The 25,635-nt window shown below is 40.3% G+C and overlaps 1 protein-coding gene across 1 annotated transcript in view; it reads right to left on the minus strand.

Annotated features, from left to right (window-relative positions):
- Nucleotides 1-20,810, minus strand: part of ATP13A5 (ATPase 13A5) — a 97,951-nt gene extending 77,141 nt beyond the window's left edge. The window contains exons 1-5 of the mRNA XM_045851880.1: nucleotides 20,751-20,810; nucleotides 3,947-4,120; nucleotides 2,897-3,043; nucleotides 2,597-2,667; nucleotides 2,414-2,494 (exon numbers count right to left, since the gene is read on the minus strand). Of these exons, the coding sequence (XP_045707836.1) occupies nucleotides 2,414-2,494; nucleotides 2,597-2,667; nucleotides 2,897-3,043; nucleotides 3,947-4,120; nucleotides 20,751-20,810 (533 nt within the window). The remainder of the gene's footprint in view (nucleotides 1-2,413; nucleotides 2,495-2,596; nucleotides 2,668-2,896; nucleotides 3,044-3,946; nucleotides 4,121-20,750) is intronic.
- Between the last annotated feature and the right edge of the window lie 4,825 nt (nucleotides 20,811-25,635).

A 25,635-nucleotide genomic window follows, 5' to 3' on the forward strand; every position in this document is an offset into this window, starting at 1 on the left:
TACTAACAGGCGTGCATTTTCACTCAGTGTTGTGACAAGTGCTGAGGACTAAGGTTGGCCCTGCAGAATCTCTGAGCCTATGGTGAGCACCTCTCTCCAGCTCCAAGCTCAGTGACATCACACCAGTGGCTTGAAATCAGCCATGATTGGAGAAGTCGCATTATAGAAACTGGCCATCTCTACCCATCAAAGGTTTTCTTCCCCCCCGCCCCCGCCAGAGAGCTGGGTTACCAACAAGGTAATTTGTCTGTAGTTAATGCCATTAGGAGGTGCCTGCTATCTCCTCTGTCAGAAAGCCCCCTTCTCTTTTCAGGAGATTAAACAAAGGAAGTCAGAGGAGGGTGTCCTGAATAAAAAGAAGCTGAAGAGATCCTCAATTTAAAAACTATCCTAATAGGAAGACTGTTGGATGACTGGGGAATGAGATGGGTTTGTTTTTCCATAGGACCCTGTTTCCATGAGATAAGAAAACTACCTCAACTGTCCATGGGCCTGTCTAGGACAGGGTCTAAGAGGGAAAGCTGCACTGAGTTCATGAATGAGTGAAGGTAGGAACAGAAAGCATCCTGGAACAATCTTCCTTTCTTTCCAATGCCCTCTGACAGTTTCTTTCCAGGATAAACGTAGCTCTCATGATGTCCTGATTTGTCTTTTGCTACTAAAAAATGAGAACTATGTAAATCTGTGTATTTTTCCTGTTTTCCTGGCTGCTAGAAAGCCTAAAGAGAAGGTTGTAGTTAAACTCTGTGGCTTTTCATCATCGGAAATTTTTATGTATTTTCCTTTTTTTCTTCACATCTCATGCCTTTACTTTTCATGCAAGCAAGCTCAAGGAAATTAACATCACTCAATCCATCATATTTATTTTTTTAAAGAGTTAATCTCACACTGAAAAATAAGGAAAAATTGGGGGGAAAACACTCCACATTCTATTTACTATCATTACCCTCTAAATAGATGAGCCCATAAAATAAAATGCGTCTGCATGTTTATCAGTATATTATCCCCTTTATTCTTCATATTTGAAAAACTATACTCTCTGTCTTGCTTATTAGATTGTCAAGTTCTTTATTGTGTAGACCAGATTTAAATTTAATTATGTATGATGTTTATTAAAGCCTGGCACTTGATGAATAAGGACAAACACGAGGTGGCTGCACTGATGGAAATCTTTCCTGCAGAAATGCTTTTCCAGACAGTATCTCTACATTTATCAACTAGATTTCCTAAATGCCCTAGATCAATCTTTTAAAGTCTTGTGCTTAATGCTTCTAAACCAATATATTTTTAATGACTTTGAAAACTTCTTGTATTTCAATGTATTAAGCATTGAAATCTTATATAATGCTACCATTTCTATGGCATTTTGCAATATTGTTGCAGTCTAGATGCTTGCTTCATTTTTTTTCATTATATTCAGGCAAAGACAAAACTTAAAAACAACAGATCGGTAATTTTCAGACTTGGTGTGCATCAGAATTACGGGGGTGCCTGCTAATTATGCAGAGTTTCTTCTCTCATCACTACCCCTAGCGCCTACCCACTAAATCAGAACTGTGGGAAGAGTCTAAAAACCTGTATTTTAAGTACTGGATTGTTCCTTAACTTGTGAAGTAGTGTTTCTGGCTGACTATAAAGAAGGTCAAGCAGATAATGTCCTCAAAATTGGTCAAGAGATGAAGCTGATTATTAAAATTCAGGGGAAAGCTGGCAATTGTTTCCTTTCAGATTCATCAGGATTCATCACTTCAAATTACAGGTGAGGAAAGTGAGGATTCTAGGTCACTGTCAGTTAGTGAGTAGTATAAGCATTTTCATTCCTACTACTATTGTTTCTTAACCTATGTGCCCCTAGACATGCATGCTCCCAATTGTACAACAATTCTTTACCTCTCTTTCCCACTAGTTAGTAAATGTCTTTTTTATCCCAACATCCCTAGTGTTTTGCGAAGTATGAATCAGGCACTGTCCTAGAGGTGTGGTGAATGCTGTGGTGAATGACACAATTAACTGAACAAACAAAATCCTCATCTCCAAGGGCTGTTCTTTAAAGTAAAATGCAATCAGAATATTGTCTTTTTCTAAGGATTTGAAGGATTAAGAAGCTGATGTTTATGAAATGACTCCAGATCTTTTTGAGGAAAAAAATTCAAAAGACAACACAGAGAAAACTGTTGTACAATCTTGAAAGAAAAGATCAAATGTTATTTGATTGCATTGTTCTTTTAGTCTTTTCTTTTTAATAAGTTTGCCTATGATGTAAATAATTTAGAATATCTTTCCTGATGTCAGTAAATGAGCTGGGATGAGATGAAGTTGATGAAGCATTATGCCAACAATTCACTGATCACAAGCCGTATGATGTTTCAGTTTCTGCTAACAAAGTTCACTCCGGGATTATTGCAAACCCTACCTGATCTCCTGCTCTTCACTGGTCAGACCCAGTCCGAACATGTGATGGATGTCGTAGCAGGAGTGGCTGTCTTCCAGCAACCTGGGATGTGGGCAGGACAGGAACTACACTTCAGTTCACCTCATACAAGTCAGTGTTCTTCCCTTATATCCTGACGTAGAACCCAGTACAAGCTGGACTCACCCAACTTTCTGAAACCTCTTCTCCAAGTTGTCCCAAACATACTTGATTTTCTGCACTTGGATACATCGTAGCTGCAATGACAGACACGATAAGATATCAGTCATTCACGAAGGGAAGCTCCTCTGGGAAGGGGAGGGCTGTGCAACACAGGTCCCGCACAGCTCTAGCTTTCCCTGACACGTAGCTGTGATTCCTGCCTGGTCCAGTGGTGCGAGATCCAAACTTTCATTTAGCAAACACTCACAGTACTCTTTTCTAGCAAAAGTGTACCACGACAATGCACTCTCACAACTCACTTACTTTTAATTCCGGTTTCAGTACAGCCTGATTTATGACAGAGTGGTGGTCAGCTACGAGGGGCCGTTCCGGGTTTTTGCTGATAGGAAACTTCAGTGTGGATAAGTAGAGACAGATCACCTTCTTCCTCGTATATCTCTGAAATTCATCCTAGAAAAGACACTCCAGCCTGTGAAATTCTCAAATGTTATTCCATAAGGTACTCGATCAACCAAGAACCTGCCAAGTGCTAGACCCGTGATTCCCAAAGTTTGGGCTGCAGACACAGCACTAGCATTATCTTGGAACTTGCTAGAAATGCAAAAGCTTGGTGTCACCGCAGACCTACTGGATCAAGAAGCCTGGGGCTGTGGCCAGCAGTCTGCGCTTTAAAGAGCCCTCCAGGTGATTCTGATTGCACTAAAATTTGAGAACACTGTGCTGGAGAATAAAGAGAAAAATGCACTTTTCAGAAAAACTTTATATTCAGGAAATAGTTTCTGGCCCTCTTAAAATCACATACAGATGTTTAAAATGTCCAATTTCCCTCAAAATACACATTTTGAAAAGTTGAGTGATCATTCCCACGTTGTGTTTCTAAGAGTCGTCGCACTGATGGCCGCTGTTCCTGTACGATCTAAGAGCGCTGCCCATTAGCCTGACATAGTGGAAATTTCCTTAGTCTGATGTGGAAGAAATGTCCTTCGTTCCTGGGTTAGACTAAGAGATCGCAAACGGATCGCAAAGATACTATCTCCATCACCTATTTTGGGACAGGAAAAATCTTTCAGGGGTGTCCAACCTTTTGGTGTCTCTGGGCCACACTGGAAGAAGAAAAGCTGTCTTGAGCTGCACACTAAATACACAAACACTAACAAAAACTGATAAGCAAAAAAAAAAAAAGATTTTAAGTAAATTTACGATTTTGTGTTGGGCCATATTCATAGCCATCCTGGGCCGCATGTGGCCCTGGGGCCTGTGGGTTGGACACCCCTGCAAGCTCTCCCCTCTGGAATGCTAGCCAGTCAGCTGTTGGTTGTGCCACAAATGCAACAGGATAGGACACGCACGCACCGTTGTCCTTAGCAGAAGAGTATCTGCTTCTTGCAAGGGGCATGGGATGCAGGTGGCCCACACCCTCCACTGGGGCCTCCAGTAGAGCACCAGCAGGAGGGCCCCGCAGGTCAGCACCGAGGCTGTAAGGCAGAGTGCTCTGCGCAGATTGTGGGTCTGGAAACCAAACACCTCCTGGAGAGAAAAATAAAAGATCACTCTATTTTTCTCTTTCACATAAGCATACCATTTTGTTCCAAGAAATACAGACTTCAGAGGCAGGGGTGTTAACTGGAAGAGAAATTTGGCTTTGGCTGTTTGAATCAGATTGATTGCTTACAGCTGTCAGCTGATAGAGTAAAAAAAGGACTCATCTTACTACCCTGGCGTACGAGCTAGGATATCACACACAGCAGAAGCAAGCAATGGTCAGAATTATTTGCTTCTAAATACTCTTAAGAGTCACCTCATAATTTGATAAAGTGCTTCATACTTTGAATGAGTTCTACTTTCTTTAACAATAAGCTTTTAAAAAATCATTACTATGAATTTACTGGAGGAAGATGATAAAATCATGACAGAATATAGTTCACACTTAATATCCAGCTTTATTCAAATTCAGCTTTGTTTAATAATAGCATGATTGAGGAGAACTGAAAGTATTAATATCTGTACTGCTGGCTGAGCCAGTAAGATATATAAATTAAGAGACTATCTGTGGACACGAGAGGCTTTCAAAAGACAGCTGTTGTTATTTACCTGGGGAGGAACATGCTGAACAGTTCTACTTTTAGTAGCAGGTTAGTTAATATTTGTCATTCATTGAATAAAGATTTAAGATGTTGTTTGAGGGGAAAACAAATAGCCAAAAATAATATATTTGTTCTTTTTGAAGCCGATTTATAGTTTCCATCATCTACAATAAAGATTTAAAGCATTTTTTTATTTCAAAAACTAGATTTTTCAGACAATAAAATGGTATTAACCAGGGGGGTGGGGTGGGAAATAAAAGTGATTGTGTCTAAAAATACAAATTTGCAACAAGTACTAAGACAGCCCTAGAAGTTTAATGAACACAGATGATAATTTTGTACTGTAAGTCCATAGTGTGATAAATACTGTTACATTGTCAACCATGTTACATTATATAAATATATCAAAGTAACATACTATACCTTAAATTTAGACAATGCTAGTTGTCAATTTTTTTCCATAAAAACCCTAGATTTTTGGTGTATTTGGAAGATCCAGAAGGGTGCTGATTATGAATGACATTGTTACTATACTATGATTTTAGGTTCTGATATTACTTTTGTGTTTTTTTCCTATGACTCTGAACTACCATGTCCAGATCACAGAACTTTAATGTCAAGAAAAGAGGTTTTTACTGAGTTTCCATAGCACTTTGAAATAATGGGTTCTTCTGAATTTTATGCCAGTTTAGATCATGTTATAATAAATCTTTTGGCTTTATTCTTTGGGAAAGTTTTTGTCTTCATTATGGTTATTTTCATTATGTTTTTCTAATAAAGCACTGTGTGGTAGATCAAGATTTTAATAACAGTTGTTGAAAGTAATCCCTAAGCATAGTGGAAAGGTCACAAGCTTAAGAAGCAAGGATGTAAGTTGAGTCGCTGGTCTGCTAGTTATCAGTTATGTGACCAGTATTCACCCCTAGGGAATTCCAGTTTCTCCTCTACAGAGAAATTAGAAATACGTCTAATATTTCTAATATGGCATATGTATGCTCAAATCAGAAAATGTCTCCTTAAGTGCTCTGCAAAGTAATTACAATTTTGAGAGTCCCTTTCCATAGTTCTTCCACACTATCACTCAACTGAGGAAAAACGTTAAGTTTAGTGATGCAGCCCCTGTATTTGGCGATCATTCACGCTAAGGTTTAAATGTTACTTAGAAGCATGTGTTCACTCTACTTTGAAGCATATTTTTGGTTGGTCTCCTATCTTTCTAATTTTCTCTCTGATTCTATAAACCTGTTTTGATTTTACTTGTGAATTTACTTATTTATAATTTTATTAGACTCAAATAAAATGTATATGCCAGTTTATATATTATGTCAGAAATATCACTAAGTGATTTATGGGGCTTACTGCTAAAGCCCAAGTGTGTTCAAAATAGATGCAGAAGGATTAGGAATTTTAGCTCAGTTTATAGTGGAAATGACATTTGTACATGACTTTCCTTCTTTCTGTTTACATGCCCACAGCAAGCACATTGTTAATCATAATTCTGATTCCTTTTCATTCCTTGTTATATAACAACTTTTATTAAAAAAGGAACTTGCAATGCTAGCAAGGCTCCAATAAAATCACTACAGCTACATACTGCTAATAAGGTTATAAATTAGAATAATTCTTTAGGGAAACCAAAGTGACAAATTGTATCAAGAATTATAAAGATGTTTCTATTTCTTGAATCAGTAATTCCCCACTTAGAAACATACCCTGAGGAATAATACATAAAGTAGAATGTAATATATATCAAGATGTTCTGTGTAGCTTGATCTGTAATAGCACAGTTATTGAAAGAATGACCTGATGGTGTGATAAGATGTGAAACATTGAAACAACAGTCTATTGAGGAGCCACTGCAAACAAAACACATGGAGTAATTGCAGACACCTGGGACATTCCGTGATGTAATGTTAAGTGAAGAGAAAACAAAGAACAGATAGGATAGATGGAAAACAAATAGCAACATTTTGAACTTTAATGTAATTATATCAGTAATTACATTAAATGTAAGTGATCTTAATAGTATGATTGAAAAGCAAAGATTGTAGGACTAGAAAATAAGATAAGACCCACAATATGCTGTTAATAAGAGATATATTTTAAATATAAAGAAGCAGAAGTTAATTAATGAAAAGAAGCAGATAAGCCCTGGCTGGTGTAGCTCAATGGATTGAGCGTGGGCCTGTGAACCAAAGAATCGTGGTTCAATTCCCAGTCAGGGCACATGCCTGGGTTGCAGGCCAGGTCCCAGCAGGGAACACACGAGAGGCAACCATACATTGATATTTCTCTCCCTCTCTCCTTCCCTTCCCCTCTAAAGATAAATAAATAAAATCTTAAAAAAAAGAAAAAAGTTAAAAAATAAAAGTAGCAGATAGATTAAAAGGGAAATATACCATGCAAAGACTAAAAAGAAAATTGGCACAGCTATATTAATGTCAGACAAAATAGACTTTAAGAAAAAAATAGTATGAGAAAAAAGACATTTTATAAGCTAAAAGACCAACAGGAATACAACAATCCCAAATTTTTGTGCACCTATAAATGTAGTTTCAAAATATCTAAAGCAAAATTGATAGACCTTAAATCTATTTACATAACTAGAGATTTCAACACACCTTTCTCACTAACTGATAAGTAGACAAAAAAAAATCAGTAAGAATACAGGAAGTGTGAACAATCTCATTATCTAAATTGCCCTAATTAATACAGAAAATCACAGACCCAAACTGCATGATTCAAATTCTTTTCAAGTACACATAAAATATTTACCTAAATTGACTACATTATGCAATGCAAAGTATGATGACATTATAATTAAATTAGAAACTAACCAAAGAATAACTTTAAAATTCCCAAATGTTTGCAAAGTAAACAATATATTTCTAAATAACATATGTGAGTCGAATAAGAAATTACAATAAACATTAGGAAATATTTTGAACTGAATGAAAATAAAAATTGACAGTAGAGCCCCAAACTGGAAACATCTAAAAGTACAAGAGAAAAAAAAAACATTTTATGTTTCCATACAATGGAATACCACAAAACAAAAAAAAGGAATGAACTTCTGATGCACACAACATGAATAAATCTCACAGACATCACCTTAAGTAAATGAACTACATATAGCAATGTACAATTCTACCTATTTCAAGTTCGAAATGAGCAAAACCCATGACAAAAGTCATTAGGTTGTACACTTAAGATCAGTGAACTTTCTTTATATAAATTTATATAAATATACCCATTGACTTATTATTTTCTCAAACTGTTGACACTATTACAGATGTCCCCATTTCCTCCCACCCTTTGCCCACCTGAGTGTATTTTGTCAATAAAAAGTTTTAAAAAGTGGAGTGAATTTCTTTCTTAGACACTCTGTTCCAAGCAAGTAGAAGGTATTTTAATTACTGTAACAGGATTAGATTGAGAAGGGGGAAAAAAAGGCTGCATGATACCAGAAATGGGTAGGAGAGACAGAGAAGGAGAGAGGGAGAGAGAAGTGGTATCTGGGAAAACGGGAGGTGTGGAGTCCTAGAAGAACGCGGCCGCACCCTGGCGTGACGACCAGGGAAAACGGACGACCTCCACTGGAGCAGGGGGAAGACCACATCCCCGATAACTGAGACGGGGGAAGAGGTTTCTCATCATGACACTGCCCATGGCTGGGGACACCTTGATCGAAGTGTCAGCAGACTTTTGTCTGTTCAAAAATAAAGTCAAAGTAAATAAGTAAGAACTTGTACATGTCAGAATAGTTTTTAGAGATGCGTATCTCATTGAGCAAAGTGAACAGAAGCTACAGTGTTGCTTCTTTGATAAAGTGACCTCACAATCCTTGGTAAAATTCCTTCCCAGACCATTTCTCAGTTTTCCCAGAGGTCATGGTGTCAGGTATGGGACTAGAGGCTTTGGCTAAAAGATTCACAACTTTATTTGGCATTCTTTTAACCAAATACTCTTAATCAGCTGGCCAGTGTTTGAGTGATTCAAAGTTTGTGTGCTTCCACTTTGACTAGTTAATGTCAAGCATAAGTTGATTGTTCTAAATGATTAGTCTTCTGATGCAGTAAGAGTCACTGAGCTTTCTCCTAAATATTTATACACCCCTGAGAAAATCCACTAAGAAATGCAGAGTAGAGGAGGCAGCCAGGAGTAATACATACACTGTAAAAGAGGAAAGTAAGTAGAATCCAAAAGTCTCATAAACATGGAGAGACCGGGAGCAGGAGTGAGAGGACCAGAATCTCAAACCCGTTATACATGGTTCCTTGTAGTAAAGTGAGTTTTGTCACCTATTACCTACGTGACCTCAGGATTGAACTTCTCTAAGTCTCAGCTTCCATCTTGATAGTTAGGGGATTTCAATAGCACACAACTGGAAGAATAGTGGTGAGGACTAAATAAGAAGTCATGAGGGGCATCCAACCCAAGGCCCACGGGCTGTGTGCAGCCCAGGATGGCTAAGTATGTGGCCCAACATGAAATTGTAAATTTACTTAAAACCCTTTTTTTTGCTCATTAGATTTTGTTAGTGTTTGTGTATTTAATGTGTGGCCCAAGATAATTCTTCTTTCAGTGTGGCCCAGAGATGCCAAAAGATTGGACACCCCTGTAAGGTGTGGGGCATAAAGCAAACTCTCAGTCAATGCCAACAAGTGGTTTGATAATAGGTCAATCAAAGAAGAGAGGTGACTCTTTTAGTCTTGAAGTGAAATATTAAGTCGAAGTTGGAAATGGAAACAGGCTCTGTTCCACAGGGAACCCAGATCTGCCACCACCTATGAGTTGAGTTGAAAAGCATAGGGGTTATGCTCATCCTCACGGAGACTTGAATTGTATTTTCTCTAAGCGGTGATGTTCCCTCTCTTATTTCCCACCAGAACTCTGTATTCCAGATACCAGGAGCGGTACCACCCTAATGACTTTTTCTAAGCCCGGACTACAGAAGAAGCAGTGGCATTGGGAGTAACAATGAAATACGCACATGCCTTTTGACAGAGGTTGTTGCCTAAGGTCAATTTAGAGCCCTGCGGAGGTCTATCAGCAGAGTGTCTGTGCTTTATCCCCCACCCATTGCCCTCTAGAAGTTTTTGCTTCTGTTTTTAGCTCCATCACTTACTAGTTAATGTGACTGCAGTAAATGACTTTGATTACCTAAATTTTAGATTCCTCATGTGAGAAATGTGACTGGTTGTAAAATGCAACAGCAGTAGTCTGGTGTAGCAGTTAAAAGGTGGGGGTATGGCATGAAAAAAAAAGTTCAAATTCTCTACCATATAACTGCAAAAATGACCTAGGGCGATCCACTTTACTTCTTCCGATGACTCCATTTTCTCCTCCATAAATGAAAATAACAGCAATAAGCATCTTTTAGGGTCGCTGTGAGCAACTAACAGGATAATATATGCAAAGCATTTAGCTCAGTTCCTGAAACATTTTGAGCTCGCAGTATGTGTTAAGAGTTAATGTTTGCTTGGGTAATATGCAGTTCAACAAAATTTCAAACCAGTGTGAAATGATTTGACCACAGGCAATATTCAGAACTAAATGTTATTTGCCAAAACCACAAGTTGTATTTCTCAAAGTGATTGATCCAATGGCTTAAATGGAATTTTTGCTTTTTCTACAGAGTGCAAATTGTCAAACTTGAAGTCAGCTAGAGGCCAAAAAAAAAGACTGCTCACCTTTGCAATAAGTGAAACTGAGAGAAGGGTTTTTAAGGTAAATACCCAATTGATTCAAAGATTAACTAGACGTCATAACTATGCACATGAGTGTGCATGCACACACATGCATATGTGCACGCACACAAAAACCAGCACAATCATTTTGCACTTGTGCAGGAGGAAAGCAGTGTAATAGAACATCCTCTGATGTTATGTAATGTGATCTTGTATATGTTACATAACTGAGCCTTGATTTCCTCAGCTATAAAATGGATATTTGAGGGGCTAACTTACAGGGATTAAGTGAGAACATATAGGAAACCCTAGCACATAAAAAGCACTTTTAAAATTATCATTTTTTTCTTTCTCTTCTTTATAGGTACCTCCTATAGTTACCATCAAAGATAGCATCAATTGGCTAAATCTCTCGGGAAAGAAGAACAATGAGGTGCTACTTCATGAAATATCCTCTTAGTCACATGGAGCTTCCCCTTAGGTCTCCCCCGTCTGGGTTCATGGATTTTCATCATAGCCAGAGCACTAGCATTTATGCATGACCACCTTGTGTGAACAGGTCCTTTTTAGATTTTGTGAATGCTTTTATTCTTAGCTTCACTGTGTGTTTATCCATCAAAAATATCTGCCGTGTGTCCACCACGCAGAGGCACAGTACATCCTTGGGATGGGCATTTCAGGATGGGAGTTCATAACGCTTTCACTTACTCAAACAAAGGCTCTCACAACAGCACAGACCAAGGGTGACTTACTCACCCAAGACATAAATAACTCTCAGTATTACAATTATCCCCTGTGAATGGCAAGGCCAGGTTTTTGCTACGACATGTTAGGCTTTCCCATAGGCTTTCCCAACAACCTTAGAGTAAGAAAGCTTTTTCTATGTAGGCCTCAAGTTTCAGTCCCTTGAATCAGAGACGAGGAAATAATATTTCTGTGTCCTCTCATGAGACTAGAATTCATCATGTTTTATCTTCTTTCTTTTAAAAACAACCATTACAGTGCCAAGTTTCTATTCATTATTCACAATCTACCCATTGTTATTTTTATCTGGACAGGCCAAATTGTGTTCCCATATGTGTTAGATAGGAGGGCATTCTTAAAACTTTGCTCTCTTATTGCTAACTCTGCCTCGCTTCCAGGTTCTTTTCTTTAATGCAAAGACAACACAGTCTCTACTGATGGGCCGGGTTAGTGTGGTCATTGTTCCTCACCCTCGATTGCTGCTTGGGTTTGGCCACATGTAGTCATTTGTGTTGAATATCACTAATAAGTAGGCATTGTTAATTACAGTTTTCTATATTTTGCCCTGCAATCATGCCATGGAGTGTCCTTTGAGTGGGATAAAATGTTTTCAATCACTTTCGCTTTTGTCTGTATTTAACAACAAGAATGACTTTTTCTAGCAGGGTGACTCTTATGGGTTCCTGGACCCAATACCCAATTCTCACTATGTGCGTGTGCGTGTGTGTAGGAGTTTCTCACACAACATAAGACAATTCTTGAACATCAGCTGGATGTCCTACAATTCAACTCAATTCTGACACTATCGAACTGAAAATAGCACCTTATCCCACACATCAAGGGATCGGTGCTATAACACTGCCATCCACCAACTCCAGACACCTGTCACAAGTCCAGATAACAACCTATACTACTAACCAACTGGCTACAAATTGGAGGTTCCCAGAAGCCCTACCTTGAGTTCAATTGACTTGTGAGAGCAGTTCACTGAACTCAGAGAAATGTTTTACTTACTAGAACACTGCTTCATTATAAAAGGATACAACTCAGGAACAGCTTGAGTTGCAAGGAAGAGATGCAAGGGCAGGGGATGGGAAAGGGCACTGAGCTTCCATGCTCTCTCCAGGTGGCCATACTCCCATCACCTCCACATGTTCACCAACCAGGAAGCTCTCTGAACCCAGGCCTTTTAGGTTTTAGTGGAGGATTTATTACCTAGGAATGATTGGTTAATCATTGGCTATTGGCAACTGATTCAACTTCCGGCCCCTCTCTCCTCCCTGGAGTCCAGAGAGGTGGGACTGGAAGTTCCAGTCCTCTAAGTACAGGGTTACTTCTCCTGACAACCAGCCTCCACCATTAGGTGAAGTCCAAAAGTCACCTCATTAGCATAACAAAAGGCACATTTGTTGTTCTCATCAGGAAATTCCAAGGTTTTTAGGAGCTCTGTGCCAGACCAAGACCCAATATACATTTCTTTCCTTTTTTCTTTTTTATTAAATTTATTGGGGTGATATTGGTTAATAAAATTATACAGGCTTTGGGTATACAATACTATAAGATGTCATCTGTATATGGCATTGTATGCCTACCACCCCAACTCAAGTCACTTTCCATAACCATTTATCCCCCCTTTACCCTCTTCTACTTCTCCCCACCCCCTTTCCCTCTGGCAATCACCATATTATTGTCTGTGTCTTTGAGTTTGCTTGTTTTTTTGTATGTTTGTTTGTTGCTCAATCCTTTCACCTTTTTCACCCAGACTCACAACACCCTCCCCTCTGACAGCTGTCAGTCTGTTCTCTGTGTCTATGAGTTTGTTTCTATTTTTTCTGTTAGTTTATTTTGTTCATTAGATTCCACAGATGAGTGAAATCATATGGTACCTGTTCTTCTCTGACTAGCTTATTTCACTTAGCATAACGCTGTCCAGGCCCATCCATGATGGTGCAAATGCTAAGATTTCCTTCTTTTATGGCCTAGTAGTATTCCATTGTGTAAATGTACCACATTCTTTTTATCCACTCATCTATTGATGGACATTTGGGCTGCTTCCAAATCTTGGCTATTGTAAATAATGCTGCAATGAAAATAGGGGTGCATATATTCTTTTTCTTCTTATAAATCACAATACCACAGTGACTATAGTTATAATACAGTATTATATAGCCAAAAGTTGCTAAAAGTGACTCTTAAAAGTTTTCATCACAAGGACGAAAACATTATAACTATGTGTAGTGGTAGATGTTAAGTAAACTTATTGTGATGATTATTGCACAGTATATACAAATATTTAATCAATATGTTGTACCCCTGAAACCAATATATTGGGTTGTCCAAAAAACTTGTTTTTTTCCCCACAAGGTGGCTCTAGTAGTGCTTGGTTGTCTTTAACTTCATTCAAAATAATTTTTTTAGATTGTATTGTGACAGTTGTCATATCAGCATGCATTTTTTAAAAATATAGAAAAATCAGTGAATTTTTGTGTAGCCATTTTAATATTGAAGATGGAAGAAAATAGGCAACATTTTGGCATATTATTTTATTATTTCAAGAAAGGTAAAAACTCAACTGAAACACAGGAAAAAAGATTTCTGCAGTGTGTGGAGAAGGTGCTATGACCAATCGAACATGTCAAAAGTGGTTTGCAAAAAATCTGTGCTGGAGATTTCTCACTGGATGATGCTTCGTGGTTGGGTAGACTAGTTGAAGTTGATAGCGATCAAACTGAGACATTGAGAACAATCAACATTGTACCACACAGGAGATAGCTGACATACTCAAAATATTCAAATCAATAAAGTTATTGGTGAAAATGAAAAATATACGTCTTTTATTTTCTGGAAAAAAACTACAGATTTTTTTGGCCAACCTAATACATCAATTAAATCTCAGTTTTTAAAAGAAAGAGTGTTCTTGAACAACCCTATAAAATATAAACTATTATTTATTAGAATAGACTATTAATGATTTGTATAAATTATTTGTAAGTTAAAGAAATTGTGTCTTAAAGATGTCCAAAATAATCATTGTAATGGTTCCCTTATGCTTTCTCTCAGGAGTAAGACAGGCCCTTTATTCTTTAGCAGTGTGAATCAAAGCCCGATATCGAAGAGATGAACATAGATCACTCTCAGCTCCAAGCATTCCCATAAAGTCAAGTGGTACTACTGTAACAAATGTACTAACATATGGTCCTCCTGGAAGTCAAAGTGTGACTCTGGACACTCGTTATTGGGGCGAATGGTGGAAGAGCCATAAGTGTGAGTAAAAAGAAAAGGAGATGATGTGTGGGTGATTAGCAGGGACAGTTTCTGGAACCAGAATTTGTCCTAAACTAAGGACAGGGGACAACATGGCATGCTCTTTTAAAGTTCATTCATGGAATGCAAGCATCACTAAATAAGGGTGTCTCAGAGATTGTTCAGTTCAAAATATTCTCTTGAAAAAAACAGCTGTCACAATCCTTCACAGATGAGCATCTGTTGTCTGCTTAAGACAGGCTGCTCACGGCTGCACCTTCCCTGTGGGACAGCTGTGACCGTGTCTTTGTTTACCATTGCTGTATAACAAACTTAGTGGCTTAAAACAACACAAATTAATTATCTCATGGTTTTCATGGGCTAGGAGTCCAGTTAGCTGGGTCCTCTATTCAGCATCTCACAAGACTGAAATCAGGGTGTCACTGGGGCCATGTTCCTTCTGGAGGTCAAAGACCTCTTTCAAGGCCCACAGTTTTGGTAGGCTTCAGTTGCTCATGGCTTCAGGAGGCCCCATTCTTCTGCTGGTTGTCAGCCAGAAGCTACTCTCAGTTCCCAGTGCTCAGAGACCACACAGAGTTCCTGAACATTAAATCCTCCATCATCAAAGATGTGGATTTAAACTTCCCTTGCATCAAATCTCTCTCATGCTTTAAGTCTCTGACTTCAGGAAGGGCCTTGTCTCTTTTCCAGGGTCACCTAGTTAGGTCAGGCTCACCCAAACAATCTCCCTTTTGTTTACCTTATCTGAGTCTATGTTGATTAGATCTGTAAAATCCTCTTTTGCCATATAACATAATACAATCACAGAAATTGTAGCTCATCATATTTGTAGGTTCTGCCCACACTCAATTGGAGGAGATTCTAAAGGCAAAGGCCACAAGAGGGGTGTCATGTGAAGGTTCTGCCATGACAGATGGTTAGGAAGTTCTTCCACCAGGAAAATAAACCAGGTTGCCCCCCTCTACTCTGTCCTCCACATAAGCCACTCAACTACTGGAAGACAATGACCATGGCTGTTCTTTGACAAACTGCTCCCAACATCTTTTCAACAGTTGTTAATTGTGATATCCAGATATCCCTCTGAATACATACTTCTTAGAATGCACTATAACTTCCTAGAGGTTTCCTAAGTAATACAGACTATAGCAGGACTATTATTTTGTTCTTTACAACAGACTTCTGTGAAAACATCCAAGGACTGATTTGTTTTATAAATATACCATATTGGCAACTAATGTAGTCATGACCAAATGAAGCACTTGAATTGTTTTTTCATGAACATCTACTAAGTCCTAGTCATTAATACCCTCATCTTGTATTTTGATAATAATCTTGAGCAAAAAGGAGAAAGGATTCATGGACATGGACAACCGTGTGGTGATTGTGGGGGCGGAGGGGAGGGGATATAAGGGGACTAAATGGTAATGGAAAACAAATACAATAAAGATAAAAAATAATAAATAAAAACTTGAGGATTAATATGTGGATTGGGTGCTACTATAGTAAGGCCTGATACATCGCATTTTGCCAGTTTCTCTCCTATAATCCAGCCTAGAGAACACTTTGAATTGTGATTCTGTCACCTATATTGTTGTCTCTCCTTCATAGTGAGGTGTCATTTGAAGATTACATAAATTTGCCTTCGTCCAAGCCATCAATATAAATTTGACTAAAGACAGGAATGGGCCAGTAGGGCTTACTTTTTCATTTTCATGTTTACCATTTGAGTGTTTTTCGTATGTTAATGGGAGATGAGGAAAGTATGACATTGTTTAAAATAACTCAGATGTTTAAAGTTTCAGACCTCTCTCACCAACTCTTCACATATTAGTTGTTTCTATAATGGTAGACCTCAAACAATGATCACTTTCCAAGTTTAGTCAGAGAAAGGGGAAATATTCTCAACATCAATTTCACTTAAGACATGTGTCCCTGCATGTCTCACACCACACATCGTGACACGTGACCCCCTGCATGTAAGTGCATGCTTCATGTTTTTGCAGCTCTTTCCCCGTTTTGTTTGATACCCTCACAGACCTTGTGAGCCAGGCTCCTAGAGAGGCCCACAGAGGGGCCACAGCTACACAGCTGGCAGCGGAGTCTTGACCGAAGCCCACATCTGCTGTCTTCGAGTCCAGGGTTCCTCCCCGCTTTCCCAGAAAAAAGGTGCCCTGAGGTGAAGTGCTCTCCTGTCAGTCCCAGGTCCTCCACATTGCCCCTGAGGTTGCTCCCACTTGTAGTTTTGACACTTAGTGGGAGAGTGTGTGTGCAGAGGCAGGCACTGATGTAACGCTTGGGCTTAGCAACAGATACAAATAAAGCAGGACTTCTGCCTCAGGGGCCAGGTTTTAGGCCATCTCTCCAGAAAGTAAATGCAGCAAGTGTGGCCAGAGCAAACTCCGGAACAGAGGCTGACACACACATAATGTACCTGCACAGGGATTGGCTAAACAGACACAAATGACTTCTTTCTCCTAGAAGGGTAGTAACGATAAAACAACCGCTTTCACCCATTGAAAACATCCCACCCTTTCTTGTGGTGGTTCCATGGAACATCAGCCATAAAAAAATTGCACACATACTCACAGAGGAAAGATTCCATGCACACGTAAGTGTGTCAAATGGGGTATATGTAATGCCCCTCTGAGAAATTCACAAAGAACCGAGATATTATACTAGAGACTCCAAGAGGCCCCACTGTTATCTGCCTTCCTGTTTCACCTCATATTTCTGAAACCTAATTGATAGAATGAAAAAAGGAGACATCTTATACAATACCTAAGAACAACATTGTCCTGCAGAAGGTATTTGGAAGGCTGCGTTATCTCATTTAACCCTCACCACAATTCCGAATGGTAGGCATTACTCTCCACACTTCACAAGTGACTCAAAGAGGTTCAGTGACTTGCCCAACAGACCAGAATTCAGACCCCTGTCTGCCTGAGACCATTTCCCACTCCATGCGGCACTGGACTCCACAGCCAGAAGGCTCCAGGGTCGTTTGAAGGCTGATGTTGTGAAGGATCTTGTGGGCTATTAGGAAAATTGTAGATCCTGAGAAGAGGTTAAGACACAACAAGAAGAGTTGGCTGTGATCGGAGGGGCTGATGAAATACCTAGGCAGGGCAAATGTTTAGGAAAATGACAGGTGAAGGAAAAGGAGACCACTGGAGCTTGTTAGTAGTGGGGAGGAGGAAGACTGAGAGGGAGGAGTTAAGGAAAAATAATAACAACCCCGCACAGTGAGGGTGGCTATCACATGAGCTGCTGTGAGGGTGACATGAAATACTGTGGTCCGCCAATATACCTGCAATGGATGAAAAGGGATGGGACAGGAGGCGCGAAAGAATGACAGCAAGTCAAAGGGTTCTGATCAAGCTGCCAATTTATTTTAAAAATGGGGGGAGTTATATAGAGGAGGATAGAGGAAGGCAGAAAAGGGAAGTAGCTTTGATTGGCGGACCTGGGGCGTGCTCTTAGCTGGGATTGGCCAGGGGGCGCGTGATAGACGCGTGATCAAGGCACGGATTGGTGTGCCGCCCGTGTGCTCAGGCTAGGCACCTGCAATGCTTCTGACCGCAGATATCCTGTTGTGCAAGCGCAATTTCCATCTTTGGTTGCATCAGCCTACTTCAGGCTTATCCCTGCCCCCAACAATGCTCTATACCCACGCTGAGCTCAGCGAAATGACTCCGACTGCACAGGCCCTCCCCACTGCTTAGGCTCCTTGTGGGTGTTTGATGGAAGCAATTTATTGTTTGCCTGTACAGTGTGTTGTTTTCACCTCAGATCCTCTCACACAATCACAAGTGATTGTCCACTTGAAACAATGAATGCAAATCTAAGTCAGAAAGGGCTGTGGGAACGTTTGGGAAAGTAAGAACAGGTGGGGAGAGGCTGTAAAGGTCACGGCCTGACAGCTCTCAAGCCGAGGGCAAGACCAAGCCCAGGTTTAGTTTGGCATACCGATTATCATTTTTTTTAAAACGGAATTTGTTTCCAAAATTCATAAGAAGCCTATTTCACACACGCATACCGATTTCTGGCTTTCCTTTCAAACTACAGCGCTGAAAGCACGGTCCGTTGACTGCAGGACAGCAGCCTCGGGGAGCTAGGGCGGCGGCTTCCTCTGAGCTTGTGACCCCTGTTTCCCCCAGGCCTACCTAATTCCCCCGGAGTTCTGATTCACCTGGACAGGACGTGCGTCTGTGCTCTGTGCCCAAGCTCACAAGTAATATTACGGAGGAGAAATCTACCTCCTCCCCCTCCTCCCCAACAAGCCCTGACTACTTGACATAAGCCTAGTGGGATTCCTACTAGGATTTTCGGTGGGTATCTCTAGAAGTGTTTGATCACCACCGGAAAAGTAAACTGTGGCACCTGGCCTGTTATTTAATGCTTTCATACCCATGCCTCCTCTGTGATTAAAAGATTAAAATACTAGGCTGTAAACCTTACAGATAGAACACCTAGTTTGTTAGAGAAAAATAAAAAACAGCCAAAGATTTTTATGAACACTCCTCTGCAAGTTGAACAAAACATCAGTATCAGCACAGAGTTGTTCTGCTGTGAACATATTCTGTGAACCCCTTCAGTCTGAAGATTTCAGAGTGCCCTGCCATTGTCAAAATCAACGGTAAACTGACGTGAGCCCTGTTTGTTATTTAAATTCCCTAGGAACCACATTAAAGCACAAAGAAGCAGGTGAAATTAATTTCCATAATATATTGTATTTAACCCAACAAATCCCAAATGTCATTTCAGTGTGTAACCAATGTAAAATGAGACATTTTACACTTTTTAACGAACTTTCCAAAGTCCTGTGTGTATTTTACACTATAGCACCTTTCATTTCGAACTAGCTACTTTTCTAGTGCTCAGCCCCACATGTGGCCGGGGTTGCTGTATTGGCCAAAGCAAGTGATTAAATCACTTTTTTCTTCAGGTTAACAAACAAGGGTAGATGGATAACTATCCCACAGAATTCATAGGGACCGAGAAGCTAGACAGAAAACTGACACCCTTCTGATGTATGAACCCTATCCTCTGGGCTCCCTCCTGCCCCCAGGGCGCCTTCTGTGTCCGTGCCCCTGTCTCTCGGTCTCCCTTTCTCACTGCCCAGTTAGAGACACTATTGCAGCAGGAGCACACGGGCTGTAAAGAAGGAAGGAGTGGGCTGGATATCCAGCATGTCCCTTGCAGGCTGATGACCTTGCAAGTTATTCAACCTTCCTGGCCTCAGATTTCTTTTCTATGAAATAGGATTAATTTCTTCTCTGAGTTCTGCAGATCAAATAAAATAATAAAGGTCAACTTGCCAGCACCCAATAGACACTGTAGGAGTTTACAAGCTTTTAGTGATTACTTTTGAAGATTCATATATGTTTGGTGAAAGAAGCAATGGGGGTAAAAGAATCACAGAAGAACATTTTTAAAAATATGTGCTAAACCCCAGGCCACACTCTCTTCCTTCTTCAGTCCTTGGTGCTTATAGCCTCTCTGTGCAACGAGCATGACTTCCTCCTGAAGCACCCTGAGCTGGAGCTATACATGCACACCAAGAACATAAGAATAATGACAGAGAGTTCAGTGTTTGCCTGAGCTTTTCCAGTTACATTAAGACCCAGAAAAACACCTCAGTGACCTCCATGTGAGAGTGCAGCTGATTACTCTGCATAATGTCCGAGGAGCAGGCTTCACACAGTCTGGTGCATGGAAGGATGGCAAGAGTGCCTTCATCTAGAAGACACACATTCCCAGCCCCTGCAGCTCTCCCCACTATAAAACTGTGCTCTGGGGCCTCAAGGAGCCTTACCAGATGGAGACCTCTCCAGGTCCTAAAGCCAACATCACCTCAATAGCCCCTGCCTACAGCCTTGGGGACTTTGAAAAGACTGTAACATCACCAAGCCACCATTACATAAAATGTTAAAGGGACTATTTAAGAAAAAGAAGATCAAAATCATGAACATTATAAAGGCAACAAATTCACAGCTATCAATAACTGAATCTAAAAACAAAAAAAAACCCAAAAACAAAAACGAAGCAAACAACCAGAACAGGAACAGAATCATAGGTATGGAGATCATTTGGAGGGCTATCAGCTGGAAGGGGGAAGGGGGAGAATGGGAGGAAAGGCACAAAGATTAAGAAGCATAACCAGTAGGAACAAAATAGACAGGGGGAGGTTAAGAACAGTATAGGAAAGGGAAAAGCCAAAGAACTTACACACACGACCCATGGACATGAACCAAGGGGGGAATTGCTGAAGGGAAGGGGTGTACCAAGTGGAGGAGGTGGGTGCGGTAGAAGTTAAGACAACAGTAATAGCATAATCAATAAAATATACTTTTAAAAAAAGCAGGAAAGACTCACCAGTTCATTCTCCTCTCCTTGGTTGAGCAAAGCCCGATGGTCCTTATTTTTCTCCTCCATCTAAACAGGACCACCTGGCCAATACCCTGGGGAAATGTCAAACACACTGAAGCTTATGGAAACCCTGTACAGTCACTGCTTGTCATTGCTTTTCTCAGGTGATTAAGATCTCTCAGCACACACCTCATCTATCACGCTAACAAAGGAAAGAGAAGAAATACCGGTACTCCTCAACCACAGGATTAGTCTGTAGGGAACCACTTCGAGGCTCAGCCTCCACGTGGAACACCAGTGGGTAGCCAGTGGCATGCAGGACCACGCCCACAGGGAGGTTTTCCCATGAGGAATCAAGCCTGCATTGTACCTAGACTGCTGTGAGACTAGCTTTTGCTAAAACTCTTTCACCCTGAATTGCGGCGGCAAGGGCTTACTGCAACTTCCTAAAATCTGAGCTAAACCTCCCAAGTATGGAGTGTGACTGGTTCAACCACTTTCCCCCTGATCTGCAGCATCCTTCTCTTTGAAGTAATTGGCAACATTCTTTCCTTTGCTATCTATAAAAGGTAATCCCCGGCAGTGAACCTGTGCATAGTAACTGAGGACTACCCTCGATGTAAGGTACCCAGAGAAGCAATAAAAGCCTGTCCAAGCAGGGACTGGGGCTGTCTGGCCCTCTTGCCCTCTCTCTCTGACTTAGAGAGCAGCTGTGCCATCCTTTTTTTCCCACAGGATTCCTGTAGTCTGTGTGTATTTGTTCTCCAGCTGCCACAACATACACAGATCCTGTTGGCCAGGATCCGCCACATTAGTCTGTTAATCTATTGGCTTGTTATGTTTTTTTTTCTTCCTAGTACTTACTTGCTGAGCTTGATGTGAGTGTCTCCAGACTTAAGCTGCTAAACTAAATAGATAATGTCCTGTGCTGTCCACAAATGTCTCAGCCAATGAACAGAATGACCACTTTGCTAAAAACCTGAGACAACAGGATTAACCAGAGATAGATGAATAAAAACACCATGAAAAAAGGGGGAGGCGGCATCTGGGAGTGATGAGAGAATAGAAGGAAGAGAGGCTGGCTTATCACTGGGAACTCAGGAATCATTTTGGAATCAGAAAACTCTGAATTTGAATCCCTGCTTTACTGATGAGCCTGGACAAGTAACTTAGAATATAAAGTTTAGGTTTCTTTGTAAAATGTCAATAATAACTATAGAGTTGATATGTGGATTTAAGATGATATTTATAAAAAAACTAACTATAGCTCTCTTCACATTCAATAAAAGATAATCATCATCATCACCATAATTATAACACTAATCAAGAAGAGACAATCTTTTAAATAGTAAACTATAATAATGATGATTTGATTTCTTTCACTGTCCCTTATTAGTTTACAAAAGTTTTCAATATGTAAAACATATGGAGAGAGGAGGAGCTAAGAAGGCTGAATATTGGGGATGTTATCTAAATTTCCACAACCTTATAATCACACCTCTCTGTCTTAGCCATTCCCTTAAAGAATGAAAAATGTACCTATTGTGTTTACGGGCAGCAGGGAGGCAGGGGCAGGAGGGAGAAGGGGATAGAAGGGGTTCTTATGGGAGAAGTAGCCTCAGAGTCTGTGGGAGTGGCTTCCTCCAAGCTGTGAACTCACTAAGGGCAGGATTAGTGTCTGGTTTATGCCTCCCTTTAGTCCTAACCCTGGCCTCCTCATTAGTGGCCTAAAGAACTGATGATCCCTCAGAAGCCAAGTCTTTGAACTTTAAAGAGCCTCCCATTCAGAATGAAACCAAAGGAAATGATCGAGGGTATCTCATCTCCCTACACGATCTGACTCAAAACATAATTTCCAGAAAACAAAAACCACAGAGATGAAAAAGAAGTTTGTTCAAAGCTACACAACAAAATAATGGCAGATGCAGGACTCAGAGCCAGGCCTCTTGTCTGTAGTCCAGTTTATTCGCACAGAAAATACAACCTTCTCTCCTGCTATCTTTTCTCTAGAACTCTGCTCTGATTCTAGAGTGGTAAAGGAATGGGGGATTATATGGATCAGGAGAGGTGGGGTGTCTCTACCTCTAATCCATGAGGCTTATAAATGAAGAAGCAAGAGACATGGTGGAGTGTATTAGAACCACAATACACCCTCCTACTTGGCAGGCACATGATTCCCTGTCTTCACCTCCCCAGGACATAAACGAGAAACTGCACCAGATTTGGAGACTTATCTAGATTTCAAAGCTCTCTTGCTATTTTCTTTGCTGACTACCAGAGCCCTATGGAGATTCCCGTTTCGCAAATGTTGTTGAATGTCTACATGGGCAAGACTGTTTAGTTAAGGTAAGCTGACTGCTATAACAACAACAGATAACAATTTTCAGTAGGTTAGCAAAAAAGTGTTGGTCTAAGTTTGTGGTGCTGGGGGGCATTGGTGGGGCAGCAGAAAAGTGTGAGGAAGAGAGTGACAAATACAATGAAGACACTGTGGTCACACTGTTCAGTTATTAAATTCAAGTGGGACACAAGGAAATTATTTTTCTTGTTTTAACTGACTCTGGGAACTTAAAACTTTTGAACTTTCCAGTCCTACATCAATACCCAGGGGCACATTAGTGTGGTATGTGTTAATGCATGGACATACACCAAACATTCTGCTAGTCACCTGAATGACCTCAAAGAAAATGTTCCATTGACTAGACTGGGCATCAGGTGAATATCATTGGACATCTGATGAATTCCACCTTGAACCAATCCAGGGGCTAACACTGCGGAGCTAATTCTTAACAAGAACATACTTTTTGCAATAAAACTCCCAGACTTTTATTTCTCCTTCAGAACACTGGGTATTGCCTAGTTGTATTTCTGGTTTGCAAACTCTAAGACCTTTAAGTACATCTTTGTCATCTATTTCTAGTCAAAGCTTCCTGACTCTCTTTGAATATTTTTGGCAATGGTGAATGGGTGCCTCCTCCAAGCAGTGATTCAGAGGCCCAGGGACATTTCATCTTGTATCTCTACCGTCTTCAACATGTGAGTTCCGAACTGCTGCAATTTTATAAAAAGTGTCTTGCATGTGAATCAGTGAAAATTTCTATGGACCAGTCCTAGAAGAGATACTGTATATTGTGCTAGAATAATGGCTAGAACTCAAACGACCACACCTGGCTGCATGATTGATGGGATATGTGGTTCACCTGTGTGTCAGGAAGAAGAAGAAATGAATTCAGTGGTCATCTGGCAGTCTCTCCCACACAGACCCTACAATGATCTCAGTGAGGAGTAAAGGGATGGGTCAGATTGGATCCTATTCCTTAAGGGACTCAGCATTTGGTAGAAAAGACAAAAACTATGCAGAGGTAACTGCTATACAAGGTGGAAAAGAGAAAGACTTGGGTGATTTCAGACTAAGGAGAAGCACACCTTAGAGGCCTTAATATCATGTGACAGGGTGGGGGATGGACTATGCTATTTGATTGACCATGTGAGCTCTTTGCAACAGCCACAGGGCAGGGAAATACTGGAGTGTCAATAAATGACTAATCCTTGACCTGAAATATGGATTCAAAGATGTGATCAAATTTCTACTCTTTCTAAGCAGAGCCAAACACACCCCTTCTGATCCTAATCACCACTGCACCAAAACAACCCACACTAATTTATTATTAAACTAACTTAGTATGAACTAAAATAATGTTTAGTATAAACTAAGATTTGTACTTATCATACAGAAATATTTCAACTTGCAATGTAAGCTGTTTCATCCTTTTTGGAGAAGAGCCTCGGGATGGGGGAGGAAACTAGACAATTAAATTGGAACCAGGGAATGGAAATCTAAATGGTCTAGCTAAGGAATTAGATTTTGAACAGTTTACAGAAAACATCCCTAGGAGATGTCATAGTAGTTCACCAAACTCTTCAGCTCTCCTGAGTTCAATTCTGCCCACACGTGTGAACTTTTCTAGGCCCTAAAAGGAGAACAACTGTGATGACTGAGTCTAGAACTCTGCCCTTGAGCTCAGCCTACTGGAGCCGTGCTTCAGAATATAAATCTTCTGGGTTCTGTGCTTTCCTCCAGCCAGTCTTCTGACCCATATTACAAAATGGCCTTGACAAGCTTGCCTCTCACCAATGGGGTCAAGGCTGGCTGGTCACAGATATGTAAATTGTTCGTTGCTTAGCTGGATCCACTGAGGTGTCTGCCTTCCGCCTATAGAAACTAGATGGTTCTGAATCTGTTGGCAGAAATTATAAAGTTTGAAAGTGATCGATTGTCAGAACATGCAAACTGGTAATAGAAACAAGGCATCTTAGAGACTTCTGATTAGAGCATGTGAAGCAAAGAGGAAAGAAATATTCTACCTCATCCACTTACAGCTGACTCCTGCCCAAAGATGAAAAGGCTTCCTTTTTCTATTAATGACTCTTCCCTGAGGTTCTCGCTTCTGCTCCTATTCTAGGCGTGGCTGCTTCTCCAGCTGCCCTCTAAAGGGGCAGAGACATAAGTGAAGTAGCGGAGCCAGCTCTTCCACGGCCCTCATGGGAGTCACATCCTGGGCTCTACTTGGTCTTTATTATAAAATTAGCTTTATGCGTTACAGATCATGTAATTTGGTGTGGACCACTGAAGCAATTGTTCTATTATACTTAATTGCTTCTGTTTAGAATTTTTAAAACATGCTCTCCAGTCATCAAATAAGAATTCATTGTCTTACTTTATTATGGAGCCAATTCTATGTCCTAATGCTTTATGTGTCCAAAGCTTGGTGGTCCTCACTGCCCTTTGGGTTTACCAGCTTTGCTTTGGGGACTCTTCCCATAGCTTTTTATACCTAAGTGAAAAATGGTCCTTATCACATTCAAGGGAAAGAACCATTCATCTTCAAAT

Source organism: Phyllostomus hastatus, unplaced genomic scaffold, assembly GCF_019186645.2.
Source record: "Phyllostomus hastatus isolate PE091 unplaced genomic scaffold, TTU_PhHast_1.1 phas_contig_86, whole genome shotgun sequence".
NCBI lineage: Eukaryota > Metazoa > Chordata > Mammalia > Chiroptera > Phyllostomidae > Phyllostomus > Phyllostomus hastatus.